Source organism: Geotrypetes seraphini, chromosome 11 (genome assembly GCF_902459505.1).
Source record: "Geotrypetes seraphini chromosome 11, aGeoSer1.1, whole genome shotgun sequence".
In the NCBI taxonomy this organism is placed as follows: domain Eukaryota; kingdom Metazoa; phylum Chordata; class Amphibia; order Gymnophiona; family Dermophiidae; genus Geotrypetes; species Geotrypetes seraphini.
In genome coordinates, this window is record NC_047094.1 from 93906658 (window position 1) to 93924227 (window position 17570).

Consider the following 17570-nt stretch of genomic DNA (forward strand, 5'->3'; position numbering starts at 1 on the left):
TGGGTCTCTACCAGACCCTTTAATTCAGTGGCATAATTAAATGACTACTTCTGAAATTGAGGATAGGTGTGATTTCTGCCGCTAATTCTTCCTGGAGTTCCCTACTGCCTAATCAATACATACATTAGGCAAGAGTCAACAACGATTTATTATCTAGAAATTGCTCAACATATGTAGAAACATATCACAATTTGAACTAAACAGTTACAGGGAAATTTAAAAAAAAAGTAGACCCTAGAGCTATAACTTTAGGTTTCACCTGTAGAAAGGCTTTCATTATGAACTGCGTTGATTTTGCTACATCAGGAAAAATCATAACCAGGGAACCATATAAAGGAACAGTTTTCTTGGAAAAATAAAGCTTTCAAAGCAGTTTTAACAATAACTAAGAGGGTAACTATTGAAAATTAAAAGTCCTGAGAGGACTCCAGGAAATTGGATATTTCCAGGCTACTGAGCATTTCTGCTGCTCCCTCTTGGTTCTCAACTTTATTAACATCCCTTGGAACATAATAAATGTTCCCTACTGAAATCAAATCTGAGAAGTCTACAAAACATTTTTAGGAGGTACAAGCAATTCAAAATTCTAAAATTTTTAGCCCTAGACATTTTCTATCACTTCTAATTGAAGGTGCATAGTAAAAACTATTTTTAAACAGCAGTAAGTTTAAATCAACTGAAATGACTGCTCCTTAGAGTCCATTTTTTCCAAGATATTACTCTACTTTAATCAGTCTTGTTTAATGGTCAGAAGCAAAGTGACATTCCTCAGAAATCTTAGAAAATTGAGCTAGATTATTCTGCGAAGTTTTAATCAGTCCCTATCACAACTGCCCAAACATCTTTTAAAGAAACAATGTATACCCCGAGGCCCAGATTCCAATGTGGTTAACATCATTGCTATCAGAACAGGAGTCAAACTCTTGTCAGAATTGATAGCAGCACCCAACTGAGTATTACTCATAGGTGATCTGGCCACCTCTGAATCAGAAGGACCAGACCACTCCCACATTATAGTGGGATGGAGGGGGAGGGCAGTTCAACCACCTGATGAAAGATGCCACTGGCGTGATAATTAGTATTCATGGTTCCAACACTCTATGGTCCTTCCAATGGGCAGAAGTGCTGGTGAATAGGTCCTTTGACCAGATCAGTTTGATGGTAGTACTGTGTTTTCCTCCCTTCTGTTTCCTCAGGATACCGAGAGAAACCCCTGTATGCTCCTCTGTTGCTCTAAAGGGGCAGATCTTGTCTCTTTGGTCACACCCCTTCAAGCATGTGCCCACAGCTGTGCCAGGAAAGGTGAGTGAAGAGATCCCCTTGTGATATCACACAGCTGACCAGGGTAGTGCTTGGTCCACATGACTCTCCCTCCTCCATTCTCAATAGGTCGTCTCTATGACTACCTTCTAGGGCAGAGTGGAAAGATCATACAGGTCTTTATCTGCCATCTACTATGCAACTATGTATTTCAGTATTCATATTGCCTATTTTTGGGTTATGGGTGTTAACCTGCCCTATCAAAATAATGTTAGGGGTCTCTTCCCCCCCAGGTTTTGAGTAAACTTTGTGAAAAGAATTTGTTGCTATTAATAAGATGACACCAAGATTTATCTATTCTTTTCTATTGTGGATAGAAAGACAACATGCTACAGCTCTCTCTTTCTTAGGGGCTTGTCAAGTACACAGTACCCATTTGTAAAACTGAAGTGCAGGTTTTCTACTGTGTAGTTGTGTTACTATCAGGCCCCCCACCTCTCACTCCCTTATAATAGGATAAATGGTGATGCACTTCCCGTCAAGCAATGCACCTGAACTCAAAACTGCTTTAATAGCCCCAAAACAAGTATGAATGAGGACAATATACATGTAGCTGCTACCATCAGGACAGGGATAAGACAGGCAATACAGTATACTGGAACCAGTATACGTAGATGGTGGGCTTGCTGATAGGCCAGCACTTTTGACCTTTAGTTTAGAAGTCAAAAATTTTCCAGCCTCTATACAAGAATCTTTTCTAGGTTTACAGTAACTGCAGTAGATTCAATTACTGCTAGATGCAGATCTGATTTCTGCATAATTTAATGTGAACCCTGTAGCTGAGGATCTCTCCAGTACTATGAGGAAAAATAAGTGTGTACATATGGAGGGTGGGTTCAAGATATGTCCCCTCTCACCCCTAGTTCCTGTGCCTTTTTAATACTGAGAACTCCTGACATCTTTGTTTCTAGCTGTACAAGCAGACTTTTGCATGACTGCAGCAGGAAAACAACCAGAGGAACCAACTTTTTAGAAAGGCTGGGGGTGCTGAACTTATAAATATTCCTCTCTAAGTGAAAGCATTTACTTAATAGGGGTACAAGCACCCCCAGAGCTGGCATCTATGACACTTTTATAAAGTATTTAAAAATAAATATCTTGTTATGATCCAAGTAAGTATTGAGTATAAGCTACTAAAATGACCTTCCACAAGGAGTTCAGATTTGGCACTGCCAGTATAATAATATTCAAAGGCGGCCAATTCATTTCAGGTGTATTATTGATAGGTAAGAGGCAACTGCTTTTCCATCGGCACCAACCAAGACAATCTGTGCCACAATATCCTATCAAAAGGACAGCAAGATTGATTTTACATTCTTCTTCTAAAAGAGTGCACTCTAATTCATTCAGCTAAAGATAATTGCATGTATTTTAGCAGTGAGTATTTGTGAGGCAACACAAAGCGTTAACACCTTCTAGTACAAATATGACAATATATAAGCTACAAGATTTTAGCATCCAGTAGACTTCCAGAAAAATTGTTATGAACTGATGTGTTTTCTTCCGGAGACCTTGATGATCATATGCTTAATAGGAAGGGTATTCCACAACCAGAGATTAGCAACCCAATCGCACCAGAGCAGGTTTAAGTCCCACTCTAGTTCAAGTTTTATTTTGATTTGGTGAATCGCTTATTCAAATTTGCTAAGCGAGTTACAATAAAAAAGGTAAACATACATTTAGACATACCTTTACATTTGAATAATGCATGACTTTTGGTGGTGGGGGGGGGGGCGGAATAGCGATAACCAAAAATAAATATTATTTTCTTTTGTTCTGGTGAAAGTAAAGAAGATTTTAGCAAAGTTACCAAAAAAAAAAAAAAAAAAAAAAGCCTCTTGCCTCGATTTTGTTTCATATACGAGACAGCAGGATCTCCTAGAGCAGTGGTCTCAAACTCGCAGCCCGGGGGCCACATGCGGCCCGCCATGTTCTATTTTGAGGCCCGCGATATGTTTATGATAATCACAAAAGTAAAATAAAACAGTTTCTTGATCACATGTCTCTTTAGCTATAAATTACAATATTATTATTAAGACTTAGCCAAAAGGAAAGATTTATAAATTATAAAGAGTTTTACCTCATGCAAAATTGTAATTTCTTTAATAAGACATTAACTATTTTTTCTGCGGCCCTCCAAATGCCTACAAATTGAAAATGTGGCCCTGCAAAGGGTTTGAGTTTGAGACCACTGTCCTAGAGGTATACACCCGTACAAAAAGAGTTAATATGCTGTCCGTAGCCCAAGCACTTTTTTGTGTGTATTATGTTTACTGTATATAGCTAACGAGTTGAACTGACATCCAGCACTGCTATACTTACAGATAGTGAAATCCAAATGGTATGCCTATAACAAGTTCTCATCCCGTAAGGGCAAAAACGCTTACAAATTAAGTGCGATCCTTTACCCTTACTTTAGAAGTACAGAATAGTCAGAGCTCTCGAGCCGAGATTAAAATGCAGTAGCAGTTTTCCTAGCCAAAAAGATAGTTGACATAATCAAATACTGGGAACTTGTACATCTAGATTAGAAATTAAATCTATGGAGCTATTCTGCTTATTACTTACCCTCCATTAGCGGATGAGCCGTGCAGCGTCACCTTTCAGTTTTTGTCTAAAACGCCCCACATACAGAACATAACCGAGATAATCCCGTAAAAATGCTGCTGCAGTACCACTATACCACTGCTTACTTCTATAGCGCTACCAAATGTACGCAGCGCTGTATACGCGAGCCAAGACCCTAATTTAAGAGCAGAAACCAAAAGCTATACGTATAATCTTGTAAAGTATCAAAACCAACGCGTACGCTAAACCTCTAATAAGCCAAAACTTACAAGAATATATTGAGTTTATTTCCAATAAGGAACATACAAAGGCATTAAAGAGTGCAGCATATCATAAGTTATATCCACGTAGCTATAAAAAAAAAAAAAAAATAAAAAAAGAGAGAAAGGAGTTAAGAGGCCAGCTATAACTGCCCCACCTACTACAATATCCTGAAGCATATTATTTACCAAGTTAGTAACGCCAAGAGCCAAGTCAAACTTCTTTCACAAGGTGGGGGAAAGAGAAGAGGAAGAAAAAAGAAGGGGGGAGGGGAGAACACGCGATAACAAAAACGAGTGTTTCCAACATCTATCCTAAACTTACAGTAGTGGCACAAGCAACTTGTCACTATTGCTTGCACAATGAGAGGAAATAGGGAAGAAACAGTTAAGAAGCGGGAAGGGGTAAAGGGGCCGTTGCAGCCATTTATCCCTCGTCCGAAAGAATGAGGATCAGGAGCAACAAGAGACACCGCAGTAGTTATGCTTTCCTAGGCTGCTGGGAAGCAGCAAAATGCAGTCCAGCCCCAGCAGCAGATAACCCAGGAGTGGCACCCTCCAGTCCCGGACTCACAAGCGCAGCCATTTTGGGGTTCAGAGAGGACAAAAGACTCTCACAGTAGCACCCACGATCAATTTCTGTAGGCTGATCCTCCTACTGTAGGTCGCTTCCCAATCCCCATCCCACAGTCGCCCGCACTTCTTCCCACCGATGGAGCCCTCTGGCTGCCCAGGCTCCCCAATAACGCTCGTAGCCATTTGCCTCTGCTTTAAAACGGAGGCGCCGACCAATCAGCGCCGGCCGGGATCCCCCGTCGCCCTGACGTCATGGGGCTGCGCCTGCGCGCTGCCGTCGGGCCCGCCTCGGTGGAGCAGCGGGAGTAAAGATGGCGGCGGGTTCGGACCTGCTAGATGAGGTTTTCTTCAACACAGACGTGGACGAGAAAGTGGTGAGCGACCTGGTCGGCTCCCTGGAGTCCCAGCTGGCGGCCTCAGGCCACAACGCGCCGGAGCTCGGTAGGGCCCAGGGCGTCGCCAACCACGTCGCTGGCCCGGGACTGGGAGGTAGCGCGAGCGTCCAGACTGAGAGCAAAATGGGACTTGCACAGGAGATGACAAAAGCAGGTAATGTGGGGAAGGGGGTCAGGACGGGGCGCGCGACTGGGCGCGAGGGGGCCCTGGCTCTCACTAACGTGTTTTCCCCTCTCTTTTCTCTCTGTCTGCAGCAGGGGCTGGAGTGCAAGCGGGAGTGATTAATAACAACGGTGGCGGTAGCGGCGGCAGGTCCCAGGCTTCAACCCTGGATGGCACAGCGTCGGCCGGCACCGAAACGCCCGGGACCCTCGGCCAGGGCAAGTCGGTGGTGATCAGCACCATGGCAACGACTACCTTGCCCAACCACGGCTCGGGCAACGGCAAGAGCGGCCCCACCGCCCTGCAAACTTTGAATGGGAGTAATGTGCTGATGAACTCGCACCATGCAGGAAGTGCTACTGCCACTTTCCCAGGCGCTCACGTCGCTGCGTCCGCTGTCACCCTGGTCAACAACGGGCCCGGCTCTGTAGCCAAAGGCAATGGGAATCCTGCTCTGCCCTCTGGGGCCAGTACTGTCATCCAGACTTCTTTCCTGAGCACACCGAATGTTTCCTCTACAGTCATCTCGTCCTCTTCCTCCTCCTCCTCTTCTTCTTCCTCCTCCTCCTCGCAACCTGCGGTGGGTGGACCTGGACCCACCACCACCACCACCCCTACGACTACAACCACCACCAGCACCTGTGCCATGGTCAGGCCGCACCTTCATCTCGGACCTGGCATTGCTACCCAGAACGGCAGCAATACTGTGATTAATTCCACTCTCAGTGTGCCCAGTTTGCCCTCCTGTGTAGGCTCAGGGGTTGCACTGCAGACCTCACATTTGAACAGCCAGCCTGGAGTGGGCTTGTCTACAGCCTCCTCTACGCAAGTGATCAAATCCGAGTGTCCGAAAACCATTATACAAGTGCCCCCGCAGTCAGGGCAGCCCAACCCAGGGAACATGGTGATTGGGCAAACTATGCAAGCTGGGCTGTCCGGTGTTGGCCCAAATCTGAGTGGCATTCCCCCTCCTGGGACTCCAACTGGAATAGGAAAAAGCACTGCTAATACAGTGGTTTCAAGTTTGCCGAGAACTCCGAACGTGACCACAGGTGGTCTCCGAGCCACTATTACTCCTCCGGTTTTAGCACCTCGTCTGCCTCAGCCTCCCCAGAACCCACCTAATATTCAGAATTTTCAGTTGCCACCGGGTGAGTAAATACATCTGTAACAGTGTTTATGCTATGCTCATTGACTGGCAGTTGTTTTGCTGACTATGACATGCTATTATTTAAGATGTCTTGACACTTTATAACTGTATGTAAACTGTCCTAGAATGATGCTCAATCTTGAACCACATTATAGCTTCTGGACTTTAGAAACTTCTTGCAGTCATAACGGTGCTTAAGAAATGAAAACTAAACATAAACAAGAAAAAGGTGGCTGAAAGAATGTTACTGTTAAAAGGAATGTTTGTTTAGTTAACTTATTGTTGTGTCTGGAAGCATGTAGGTAACATTGATAGTAGGGTGGCTTAGCATAGCCTCTTTCCTTGTCCCTGCACATCCTCCTTGCCTTGAAAGAAAACTACTTGATTGTGCAGTAGTAAAAACTTTATGGATAACTTTATTCTAGTATTTTTTGAAAACCATTTTCTAAACTATTTAGAGGCTAAAGAACAGTTGAGAGCGTGCAAAAAATTTTCTTTTAAAAGTCTCCTCTGCCAAGTTAGGGTTGTTAAAATACTATATGAAGTAAGAAATGGTTTTATAAATGATTCTTTAATGAATCGGCTTGCAAACGCATGTGAAAATTTTCATGTGTTTTCAGGTAAATCATTACATATAGTACAATGAATACACTTTATTTTCAAAGGTTTAAATCTACTAATGCAAAAGAAGTGTTTATCACATGGATGATTCATTTTATGAAGAAAAAAATCACTTTCCTGAAACATTCTGTGGTGAAGTAAATATTTAGTGAAACAGTTTTGTGATGCATTAATATAGTGCAATATCTATTTGCTAAGAACATTTACATTTTTTTGTCCTAATTGTGTGAAGTGTGATCTGTTATCCATTTAGGTTATACCTTGGTATATCTATCCTTCTAATACATGTGAATTATGTCATGGTTCCCCCTGTTTGATTCTGGGGGGTTTTCTTTCTTTTTACACTATACTAGAGTATAATCCATTAATACGCATTGAAGTTAATGAATGGATGCTGTCCATGGTGACAGGGGATGGAGGAGTTTAAAGAACCTGATATTGCCTGTCTGAAACATTCAACAAGATACATTTGATGAATTAAGAAAGGGTATTAATATAAATATTCCACTTAAAATTATACATTGAACCTGGTGCATTAAGCAAAATCACCTTTGACTTCAATGCTACAACATTTTGTTTTGGGATTATAATAAGGATAATGTTTTGAGTTAGTATAGGCAATCAGGAGAACACTAACTAAAGTATTAATTTTATTAAATCAAAACTAAAGTGATGTCTTCTTTCATCTTTCCTACCTTTCACAGTTAAGTGAACTGAGCAGAAGGTGTATGAAATTCACAGCATCAGTAAACATAATTGTGAAGTGGTTCCATGTTAAGATGTGAGACCCTGAAAATGTTTACATGATATTACAAACTTTGAGTCCAAATTATTTATAATGCAGGGACATATCATAGAAACATGACGGCAGATAAAGGCCTATCCACAGTAACATATTTTATGCTCCTTATCCTAGAAATAAGCAGTGGATTTCCCCAAGCACTCTTAATAATAATTATGTTATAATATCATGAAAATCCAATATCCAACCACTTTACTACTGATATACTAGTGGACCTCAACAGCAACTATTTCACATATGGAACATAGCCTTATATCGGTAGTAAAGTGGTTGGATATTGGTGCCTCATTATATACCTTTTATGCTGGGTTGTTGAGCATAATTTATGGTTTTATTCCTTGGGATCTTGCCGGGTACTTGTGACCTGTTGGGACTTGTGACCACTGTTGGAAACAGGTGGGCTTGATGTACCTTCAGTCTGTCCTAGTATGGCAACTCTTATATGTGTATGTATGTATGTATATGTGTGTGTGTATATATATAAATGTACAAACATCAGATTTTAGTAACAATGAGAGATATATTACAAACGTTACATGTTGCAGAGAAAATGCCTAGTTCTTATAAGTGTGGACAGAGAAGAGGGAAAGGGATTGGGACTTGTATACCGCCTTTTTTGTAGTTTTCCAACCACATTCAAAACGGTTTACATATAGGTACTTCAATCTATCTAATGTACCTGGGGCAGTGGAGGATTAAGCGACTTGCCCAGGGTCACAAGGAGCAGTATGGTGGTTGAACCCACAACCTCAACCTGATTGGTTCAAGTCAACTAACTTCAAGGTTTGCCATACTCAATCTTCCAGTAGATTGCAAAGGCAACACGAGTTGATCACGTTGCATTTGCGATCTTTTTCTTCCTGCCGAACCAGGCCAGGCCGGACGTACAAGCGCCGGACCCACAAGACTTCACTTGCATGGCTGGCCTGGAACTTCCTCTTCAACGTCTGAATTGACATCGGAGGTGAAGGCTTGTGGGCCCGGCACTTGTACACACCAGGCCTAGCTTGGGGAACCCAGGGAGAAATTGGTGTGGTGGCTTGGGGGCGGGGCAGCAGGGAGAGAGAATCGGGGAAGTGGAGAAATTGGCGCGATGGCTTGTGGGGGGCAGGGGGAGAGAGAAAGAAAGGCGGGCAGGGGGAGAGAGAAAGACGAAAATAAAGAGGGGGCAGGGAGAGAGAGAAAGAAAGACAGAAATAAAGAGGGAGGCATGGGGAGAGAGAAAGACAGACAAGCAGGGAGAGAGAAAGAGAGAAAGAAAGAAAAGGTGAGGGGGCAAAAAGAAAGACAGAAAGAAATATTGGATTTACAGAAGAAGGAAGTGCAACTAGAGACTCATGAAATCACCAGACAAAAAGGTAGGAAAAATGATTTTATTTTCAATTTAGTGATCAAAATGTGTCCGTTTTGAGAATTTGTATCTGCTGTCTATATTTTGCACTATGGCCCCCTTTTACTAAACCATGATAGTGGTTTATAGCATCAGGAGCTGCGAGGGGCATTCAGTGCAGCTCCCTGCGCTAAAAACCGCTATCATGGTTTAGTAAAAGGGGAGGGGGATATGTTTGTCTATTTTTGTATAGTTGTTACTGAGGTGAAATTGCATATTTTAAAGTCATCTGCCTTGACCTCTGAAAAAAAACAAACAAATACAAATTATAATTAACATTTTCTCTGCGTACAGTGTGCTTTGTGTTTTTTTTTAAATTTTATTGTTGATAGATCATTTTGACTTGGTCATTTTAAAAGTAGCTCGCAAGCCAAAAAAGTGTGGGCACCACTGATGTAAAGCATTAAAGTGTAATGCTCTATACCTCCAAATGGAGTTTGTACTGCATGCTTTCTAACTTCTTGTAGCACTCCAGAGAAGGGGCCAAATGCTCATCAAATTCTAAAACTATCAAAGGGATAAATTAATTTTCAATCCCATGTTTTCCCACTTATTTTAAACAGCTTTTCTCAAAACATCTCCTTCCCTCACTAGCAAGATATATAAGTCTCAGCAACTTTATGTAGGCATTGCTCTTTCTGTCATCAAAGGGATGCCACATTAGCAGCAAATGTCTTCCCTTCCTCCCTTAGGTTGTGGGTATATTGCCTCCAGAGTGCACACAATCCCAGTTGTCCTTGTTGGGCAAAGAGTTCAATGGCCCTTCTAGCTTAGTTCTGGTACAAACCCAGAAATAATGTTTTACAGTTACTTTTTTCCATATGCTTATGTGTAGTTCTGTAGCTTAGCACTATTCATGCATATAGGGCTCCTCTTACTAAGCTGCGCTAGCCTTTTTAGCGCGCGCTACATTGCTGCGTGCGTTATACACTAACACCTCCATAGAGCTGGCGTTAGTATTTTCCTTGTAGCGTGGGGGTTAGCACGTGCTAATCTTCAGCACACGCTAAAAACGCTAGCGCACCTTAGTAAAAGGAGCCCATAGTTACTGGAAAGGGAAGCATTTTAGCTTGGTCAATTCAAAAGCTGCTAATATTGAAGTGACTTTCATAAGGGAATATGTGCAAATCTATAAATTGGTCTATTGATACCTGTCCTGAAAATTCCTGTGAATAATGACTCTGATACTTTGGATTTATTTAACAGTTTTTATCCAGATATGTTTTGAATAAACTTTATAATTGTGTTGCTTCATAAACATGTAGGAAAAAGGATTTTGATTTATCTGACGTCTTTCAGTAGTAATTTAAGGTGAGTTACTTCAATTATTGTAGGTATTTTCCTGTATACTGGAGGACTTAAAATATCAATTTGTACCTGTAAACAGCCACCCCTGCTGTAGACCCATAGTAGCTTTTTCAACACAAGCATGCTTCATAACTAGGGTCCTCATTGTCTTTGTTATTCTTCCTAGTTAGTTATCAATGTGTGTTACAGCAACAAAACTGAAAACAAATCTGCAAAAAGGATATCTTTCTGAGTAAATAGGTTTTATTTTAGTAGGACAGAAATATGATGTGAGACTGAACTTTTCTACTAATACTACTAATCATTTGTATAGTGATAATAGACATAATGCAGCATAAACACATAAGAGACAATCTCTGCTTGACAGAGCTTACAATCTAATCAAAACAGACAAACCTGGGTCTGTGGGAGGGAGTGGCCAAGAACAAGGAATGGAGATTATACTGGGGTTTGCAGGAGGACTACTGTAAGGATGGGGGTGGGGACAGAGAGCTTGAACCAGTCTCAAAGTTTGTGGGGCTCAGGCACTATTCTGCATTAAAGCATTAATGTGAAAATCAGTTAAGACATGCACAGGAGCCTTTTTTATCTGGGTATGAGTCAATTTTTGATATGATTTTTAGAGATAGGATTTATGATCACAATTTCCATCCCATCTCATAATCCAGTTTATCTTTAAGAATGATTTATTAGATTTTGAATCAAGATGTGGATTAAAAGGACCCTCAAATATTGTGAAATGTCAACAATTTCCTAACTGTATTGAGACTAACGTAATGTCTTCATCCCACTGCTGTGTGTGGATTGACTGAAAGTAAATAAAATTATCTTAGTGTTAGGCACCTGTGAGCAACCCCATTAGGATTTTCTCTGAGGGTTTTTCTCCTCTTAGTGTCTTTATTCCAGAATCAGAAGTCAATCGGCAAGTCATCATCCTCCATGGATGATTGACGGTTGGTTTCTTATCCAACATTTATCTGTCCACAACCTGGATAAATATAGTACCTTCAGCCCAGAAAGAAGTTAGGGTGGGCCTCTATATAAAAGCAAGCTTGGTATCCTGCTTTCAGCAGTAGCCAATTCAGGTCACAAGTACCTGAGAGAAACCTAAATAGTAGCAACATTCTATGCTACCAATCCCAGGGCAAGCAGTGGCTTCCCCCAAGTCTATCTCAGTAGCAGACTATGGACTTTCCTCTAGGAACTTGTCCAAACATTTTTTTTTTTTCTTAACTCTGATACGCTAATTGCTGTTACCACATTCTCTGGCAATGAGTTCCAGAGCTTAACTATTCATTCAGTGAAAAAATATTTCTTCCTATTTGTTTATATTTGAAATTATTCAAATATATTTTTTAGTCTTTGTACTTTTGAAAGATTAGAAAATTGATCAACTTGTAACCACTCAGGATTTTGTAGACTTCAGTCATTTCTCCCCTCATCTGTCTCTTCTCTAAGCTGAAGAGCTTTAACCTCTTTAGTCCTTCCTCATACAAGAGGAGTTCTATCCCCTTTATTATCATTGTCACTCTTCTTTGAACCTTTTCTAATTCCGCTATTTCTTTTTTGAGATATGGTGACCAGATTTGCATGTAATAACCAAGTTGAGGTTACACCATGGCATTATAATATTTTTAGTCTTGTTTACCATCCCCTTTCCTAGCATCTTGTATGCTTTTTTGGCTGCCGCTGCACACTTCACAAAAGATTTCAGCGTTATCGTCTGCAGTAACACCCAAATCTTTTTCTTGGGCGTTAACCCCCCCAGATGGACCCTAGGATTTGGTATCCAATTTGGATTTTCTTTCCCAATAGTCATCCCTTTGCATTTGCCCACATTAAATTTAATTTGCCATTTGGATGCCCAGCCTTCCAATTTTTTAAGGTCTTCTTTCAATTTTTCACAGTCTGCATGCGTTTTAACATTTTTGAAGTTTTGTGTCGTCTGCAAATTTAATCACTTCACTTTTTCCAATTTCCAGATCATTTATAAATATGTTAATAGCACTGGTCTCGATAAAGATCCCTGCAGCACTTCAATATTCACCCTCTACTGAGAAAAATAGCCATTTAACCCCACCCTCTGTTTTCTGTTCAAAAAACAGTTTCTAATACTAGAACAGAACATTGCCACCTATCCCATGACTCCTTAATTTTCTCAGGAGTCTCTCATGAGGAACTTTTGTGAAATGCTTTTTGAAAATCTAGATACAGTACATCAACTAGCTTACCTTTGTCCACATGTTTATTTATGTCTGCAAAGAAATGAAGCCAGTTGGTGAAGCAAGATTTCCCTTGGCTGAATCCATGCCGACTCTTCCCATTAAACCATGCTTGTTTATGTGATTTGTTATTTTATTCTTTATCATTGTATTCACTATTTTGCCCAACCATAAAATAAGTAATACAGTGTTTCCAATTATTCAGTTCAATTACAATCTTCTTATAATATCTTTCTTTAGCATTTTGTCTGAATACTTTTCAACATGTTGTTTTTAGTGTGGTAGGATTGTCTCTTTTGAAATGCTCTTTCATTGTACCTTTCACTAACCTCTTTCAAGAATACTTTGAAAATTTATCTTTTTCAAAAATGCCTGAATCTTAAGTTTTAATTTTCCTTGACTACTTTAGCAGGGTACAGCTTGCTGAAAGAGTTTTAAATCCTGACCTGTCTTCTGCTGTCTATCCATTTCTTAAACTAATTTTAGTGTTTTCCTGTATTCTCCTACCCTAAACTTAGTTTTGTTTGAGATTTATATTAGTGTATTACAGGGGTGCCCACACTTTTTTGACTCGCGAGCTACTTTTAAAATGACCAAGTCAAAATGATCTACCAACAATAAAATTTTTAAAAAACACAACGCACACTGTACGCATAGAGGTCAAAGCAGATGACTCTATGCACTGTCACCTCAATAACAACCATACAAAAATAGACAAATACCCACCCCCTCCCTTTTTACTAAACCATAATAGCATTTTTTAGCGCAGGGAGCTGTGCTGAATGCCCAGCGCTGCTCTCGACGCTCATAGGCTCCCTGCGCTAAAAACCACTATTGCGGTTTAGTAAAAGGGGACCATATTGTAAAATATAGACAGCAGATATAAATTCAGACACATTTTGACCACTAAATTTAAAATAAAATCATTTTTCCTACCTTGTCTGGTGATTTCATGAGTCTCTGGTTGCACTTTCTTCTTCTGACTGTGCATCTAATCTTTCTTTCAGCCTGTATGCTTCCTCTCCTCCACACCTCATTCCCTCCCCCAACTTGTTCTTCCTCTCTCCCTGACCTTTCTTTCTTTCTCTCTTCATGCCCCCTTTCTTTTTTTCTGTTTCTCTTCTTTCCTTCTGTCTCCCTGCCTGTCCCCTTTCTTTCTTTCTCCCTGCCCTTCCCCAAGCCACCGCCACTGCCGCTGCCATCGGGGAACAGGACCCAAATGCCACCAATGGATAACAGGCCCCAAAGCTGCCGCCGCCCCATGCTCTCTCTGCTTCGGGCCAATCAATCTTCCTCTCCCCGACATCAATTCTGCCGTCGGAGAGGAAGTTCCGCCCAGCCAGGCAGCGATTGGCTGGCCCGAACTTCCTCTCCAACGGCAGAATTGACGTCGGGGAGAGGAAGATTGATTGGCCCGATAGATCTCCAAGGCAAAGTGAGTCCTGGATGATCGACTCACTTTGCCTTGGCGAGCTACCGGTCGATCGCGATCGACCTATTGGGCACCCCTGGTCTATTATATAACTTGATCTCTGGTTTTCTCTTTAATCTCAGTTTTCTATATTTGTATGAACTGTAATCTGCTGCGGTGGAATCTCAATCAGTAGTATAAGAAAAAAATTAATGAACTTGAACACTAAGGCCCAGATTCTATAAAGTGTGCCTAAATCCCACCTAACGCTGAGGCGTCCAAACTAAGTTGTTAATGAGCCATTTAAGGGTCTTAACAAGTGATAATTGGCACATGCACGTCCAAAGGATGTGGATGCCACTTTGTAGGTGCATTCACAATTTCATGGACGCCCATTAGGAAAACTCACACCTAATGGAATAGGAATGGGCATGGTCTGGGTGAGGAACCACAAATCTCTAACCTTCGTAAAAAGACTATCTACACAGTGCGTCAACTGCGACTCACAAGACCATATTTTCACCCACATCACTTTGCTCTGATCGTTCAGATGATGGTCTTACCTCAACTGGACTATTGCAACTTCGCGTACCTTGGCATCAATACCACTCTTATCCACAAGCTGCAGCTCATCCAGAACACAGCTGCTAGAATAATCTACAAATTAAATAAATATTATTCAATCACTACCTTCATCAGACAACTACACTGGCTTCCAATATCATCCCGAATAATTTTCAAAACTTCATGTATCCTACACCAGATTCTGTACGGAAACTCAGCAGCCCCCCTCATCCAACTATTCTTTACGGTTTGGTTGACATCAAGTAGAATCCTTAACAGAATTCAACTAAACCTGACATCCACAAAATACCTCCACTACAAGCGAATATTCCACTCTATGCTAACTTCTCTGTGTGTAAAAACCTGGAATGACCTACCAGAAGCAATCAGGAAAGAGACAAACTACACCGCATTCAGGAAAAACCTGAAAACCCACCTCTTTGACAATTAACTGTTTCTGCCTCTGTATAGCTCCCCCTACTTCTAGGCCCCTCCCCTTACTTTTCCATGCCTCCCCCTCTACTTCTTTCCCCCTTCCTCTTTGATCTGTCGTCTTGAGCTTGTATAGGTTTGTACGACTCACAATTGGAAGATTAGATTAGATATGGGCGTCCTTCGATTCATTTGCATAATGCTGAGCAACCTGGGGCATCCATCTCATGCTTACATTGTAGATGAATGAAAATCAGGTCTACTTTTGAGCATAGTTTGGGCTTCAGATAGACCTGAGTTCTATGGACGGAACTTAGGCACAGTTTGGATGTCCTTAATGCACTGTTTAGTCAGGAAAAAAAAGGGTAGCTTTTTAGCAAGAAACCTAAAACTGTAGGGTTTTTTTTATATGTTCTGCTTCAGTTAATGGATGTTTTCCTCAAATTAGCAAATAACATTGCTGTTTGTCCACCAAAAGTAGAAGGTTTTGCATGCAATATATCTGTTTTGATGTGCCCTGTTGATGTGGTGCCGTATTAAATGTATTTTGAGCTTAATAAAGCAAAAATAAAAACCCAGAGAGCAATTTAGCAGATCGCATTAAGGATGTCCAAACTGTGCCTAAGTTCCGTCCATAGAGCTCATGTCTATCTGAAGCCCAAACTACGCTCAAAAGTAGACCTCCTTTACAATGCCTATAGGACCTAGTTTTACAATTGCTATGCAACTTCCTAGCTCATTGTAAAGCACACTGGTTAAACCTACAGCCTTCTACCCTAATGTTACTGGTTCGAATCCCAGTCACTTTCTCTGATGGAAGAGAAACAAATAAAAGAATTACCGTATTTTCACGCAGATAACGCGCACCCGTGTATAACGCGCACATGAGTATAGCGCGCAGAAACCACGATATTATGTATAAAAACTTTTGTATACCGCGCTCACGGGTATAACGCGCATGCTGCCCGACTGTCCTTTCGCCCTCCCCGACTCTCCGTGCGCTGTCCCGACTCTCCGTTTACCCGCCCTGCCCTCCCCCCCCGGCAGGACCACTCGCACCCCCACCCCGAAGGACCGCCGACTCCCCGACAATATCGGGCCAGAAGGGAGCCCAAACCCTCCTGGCCACGGCGACCCCCTACCCCCACCCCGCACTACATTACGGGCAGGAGGGATCCCAGGCCCTCCTGCCCTCGACGCAAACCCCCCTCCCTCCAACGACCGCCCCCCCCCAAGAACCTCCGACCGCCCCCTCATAAATGCTTTTATTAGAAGCTTATGGCTTGCCCACTAAATATCCTCCCTTCTGGAAGACACAGCATAGAGTCTAATAAGAGCCCACGAGATACAAAAGTTTTTCTACATAGTTCCCACCCCGCCCGACGCCCGATTCACCCCCCCCCAGCAGGACCGCTCGCACCCCCACCCCGAACGACCGCTCGCACGCGCTCCCACCCGCACCCGCGATCGGAGCAAGAGGGAGCCCAAGCCCTCTTGCCCGGCCGACTCCCCGACAATATCGGGCCAGGAGGGAGCCCAAACCCTCCTGGCCACGGCGACCCCCTACCCCCACCCCGCACTACATTACGGGCAGGAGGGATCCCAGGCCCTCCTGCCCTCGACGCAAACCCCCCTCCCTCCAACGACCGCCCCCCCCAAGAACCTCCAACCGCCCCCCCAGCCGACCCGCGACCCCCCTGGCCGACCCCCACGACACTCCCACCCCCCTTCCCCGTACCTTTGGTAGTTGGCCGGACAGACGGGAGCCAAACCCGCCTGTCCGGCAGGCAGCCAACGACGGAATGAGGCCGGATTGGCCCATCCGTCCCAAAGCTCCGCCTACTGGTGGGGCCTAAGGCGCGTGGGCCAATCAGAATAGGCCCTGGAGCCTTAGGTCCCACCTGGGGGCGTGGCCTGAGGCACATGGTCGGGTTGGGCCCATGTGCCTCAGGCCGCGCCCCCAGGTGGGACCTAAGGCTCCAGGGCCTATTCTGATTGGCCCACGCGCCTTAGGCCCCACCAGTAGGCGGAGCTTTGGGACAGATGGGCCAATCCGGCCTCATTCCGTCGTTGGCTGCCTGCCGGACAGGCGGGTTTGGCTCCCGTCTGTCTGGCCAACTACCAAAGGTACGGGGAAGGGGGGTGGGGGTGTCGTGGGGGTCGGCCAGGGGGGTCGCGGGTCGGCTGGGGGGGCGGTCGGAGGTTCTTGGGGGGGGGCGGTCGTTGGAGGGAGGGGGGTTTGCGTCGAGGGCAGGAGGGCCTGGGATCCCTCCTGCCCGTAATGTAGTGCGGGGTGGGGGTAGGGGGACGCTGTGGCCAGGAGGGTTTGGGCTCCCTCCTGGCCCGATATTGTCGGGGAGTCGGCCGGGCAAGAGGGCTTGGGCTCCC

At 43.3% G+C, this 17570-nt stretch overlaps 1 protein-coding gene across 1 annotated transcript in view; it reads left to right on the top strand.

Moving 5' to 3' along the window:
* The first annotated feature begins 4985 nt into the window (after positions 1 to 4985).
* TAF4 (TATA-box binding protein associated factor 4) overlaps positions 4986 to 17570 on the top strand; it is a 200974-nt gene continuing 188389 nt past the window's right edge. Inside the window, exons 1-2 of the mRNA XM_033914827.1 lie at positions 4986 to 5273; positions 5375 to 6433. Coding sequence (XP_033770718.1) covers positions 5036 to 5273; positions 5375 to 6433 — 1297 coding nt within the window. The 5' untranslated portion in view covers positions 4986 to 5035. The remainder of the gene's footprint in view (positions 5274 to 5374; positions 6434 to 17570) is intronic.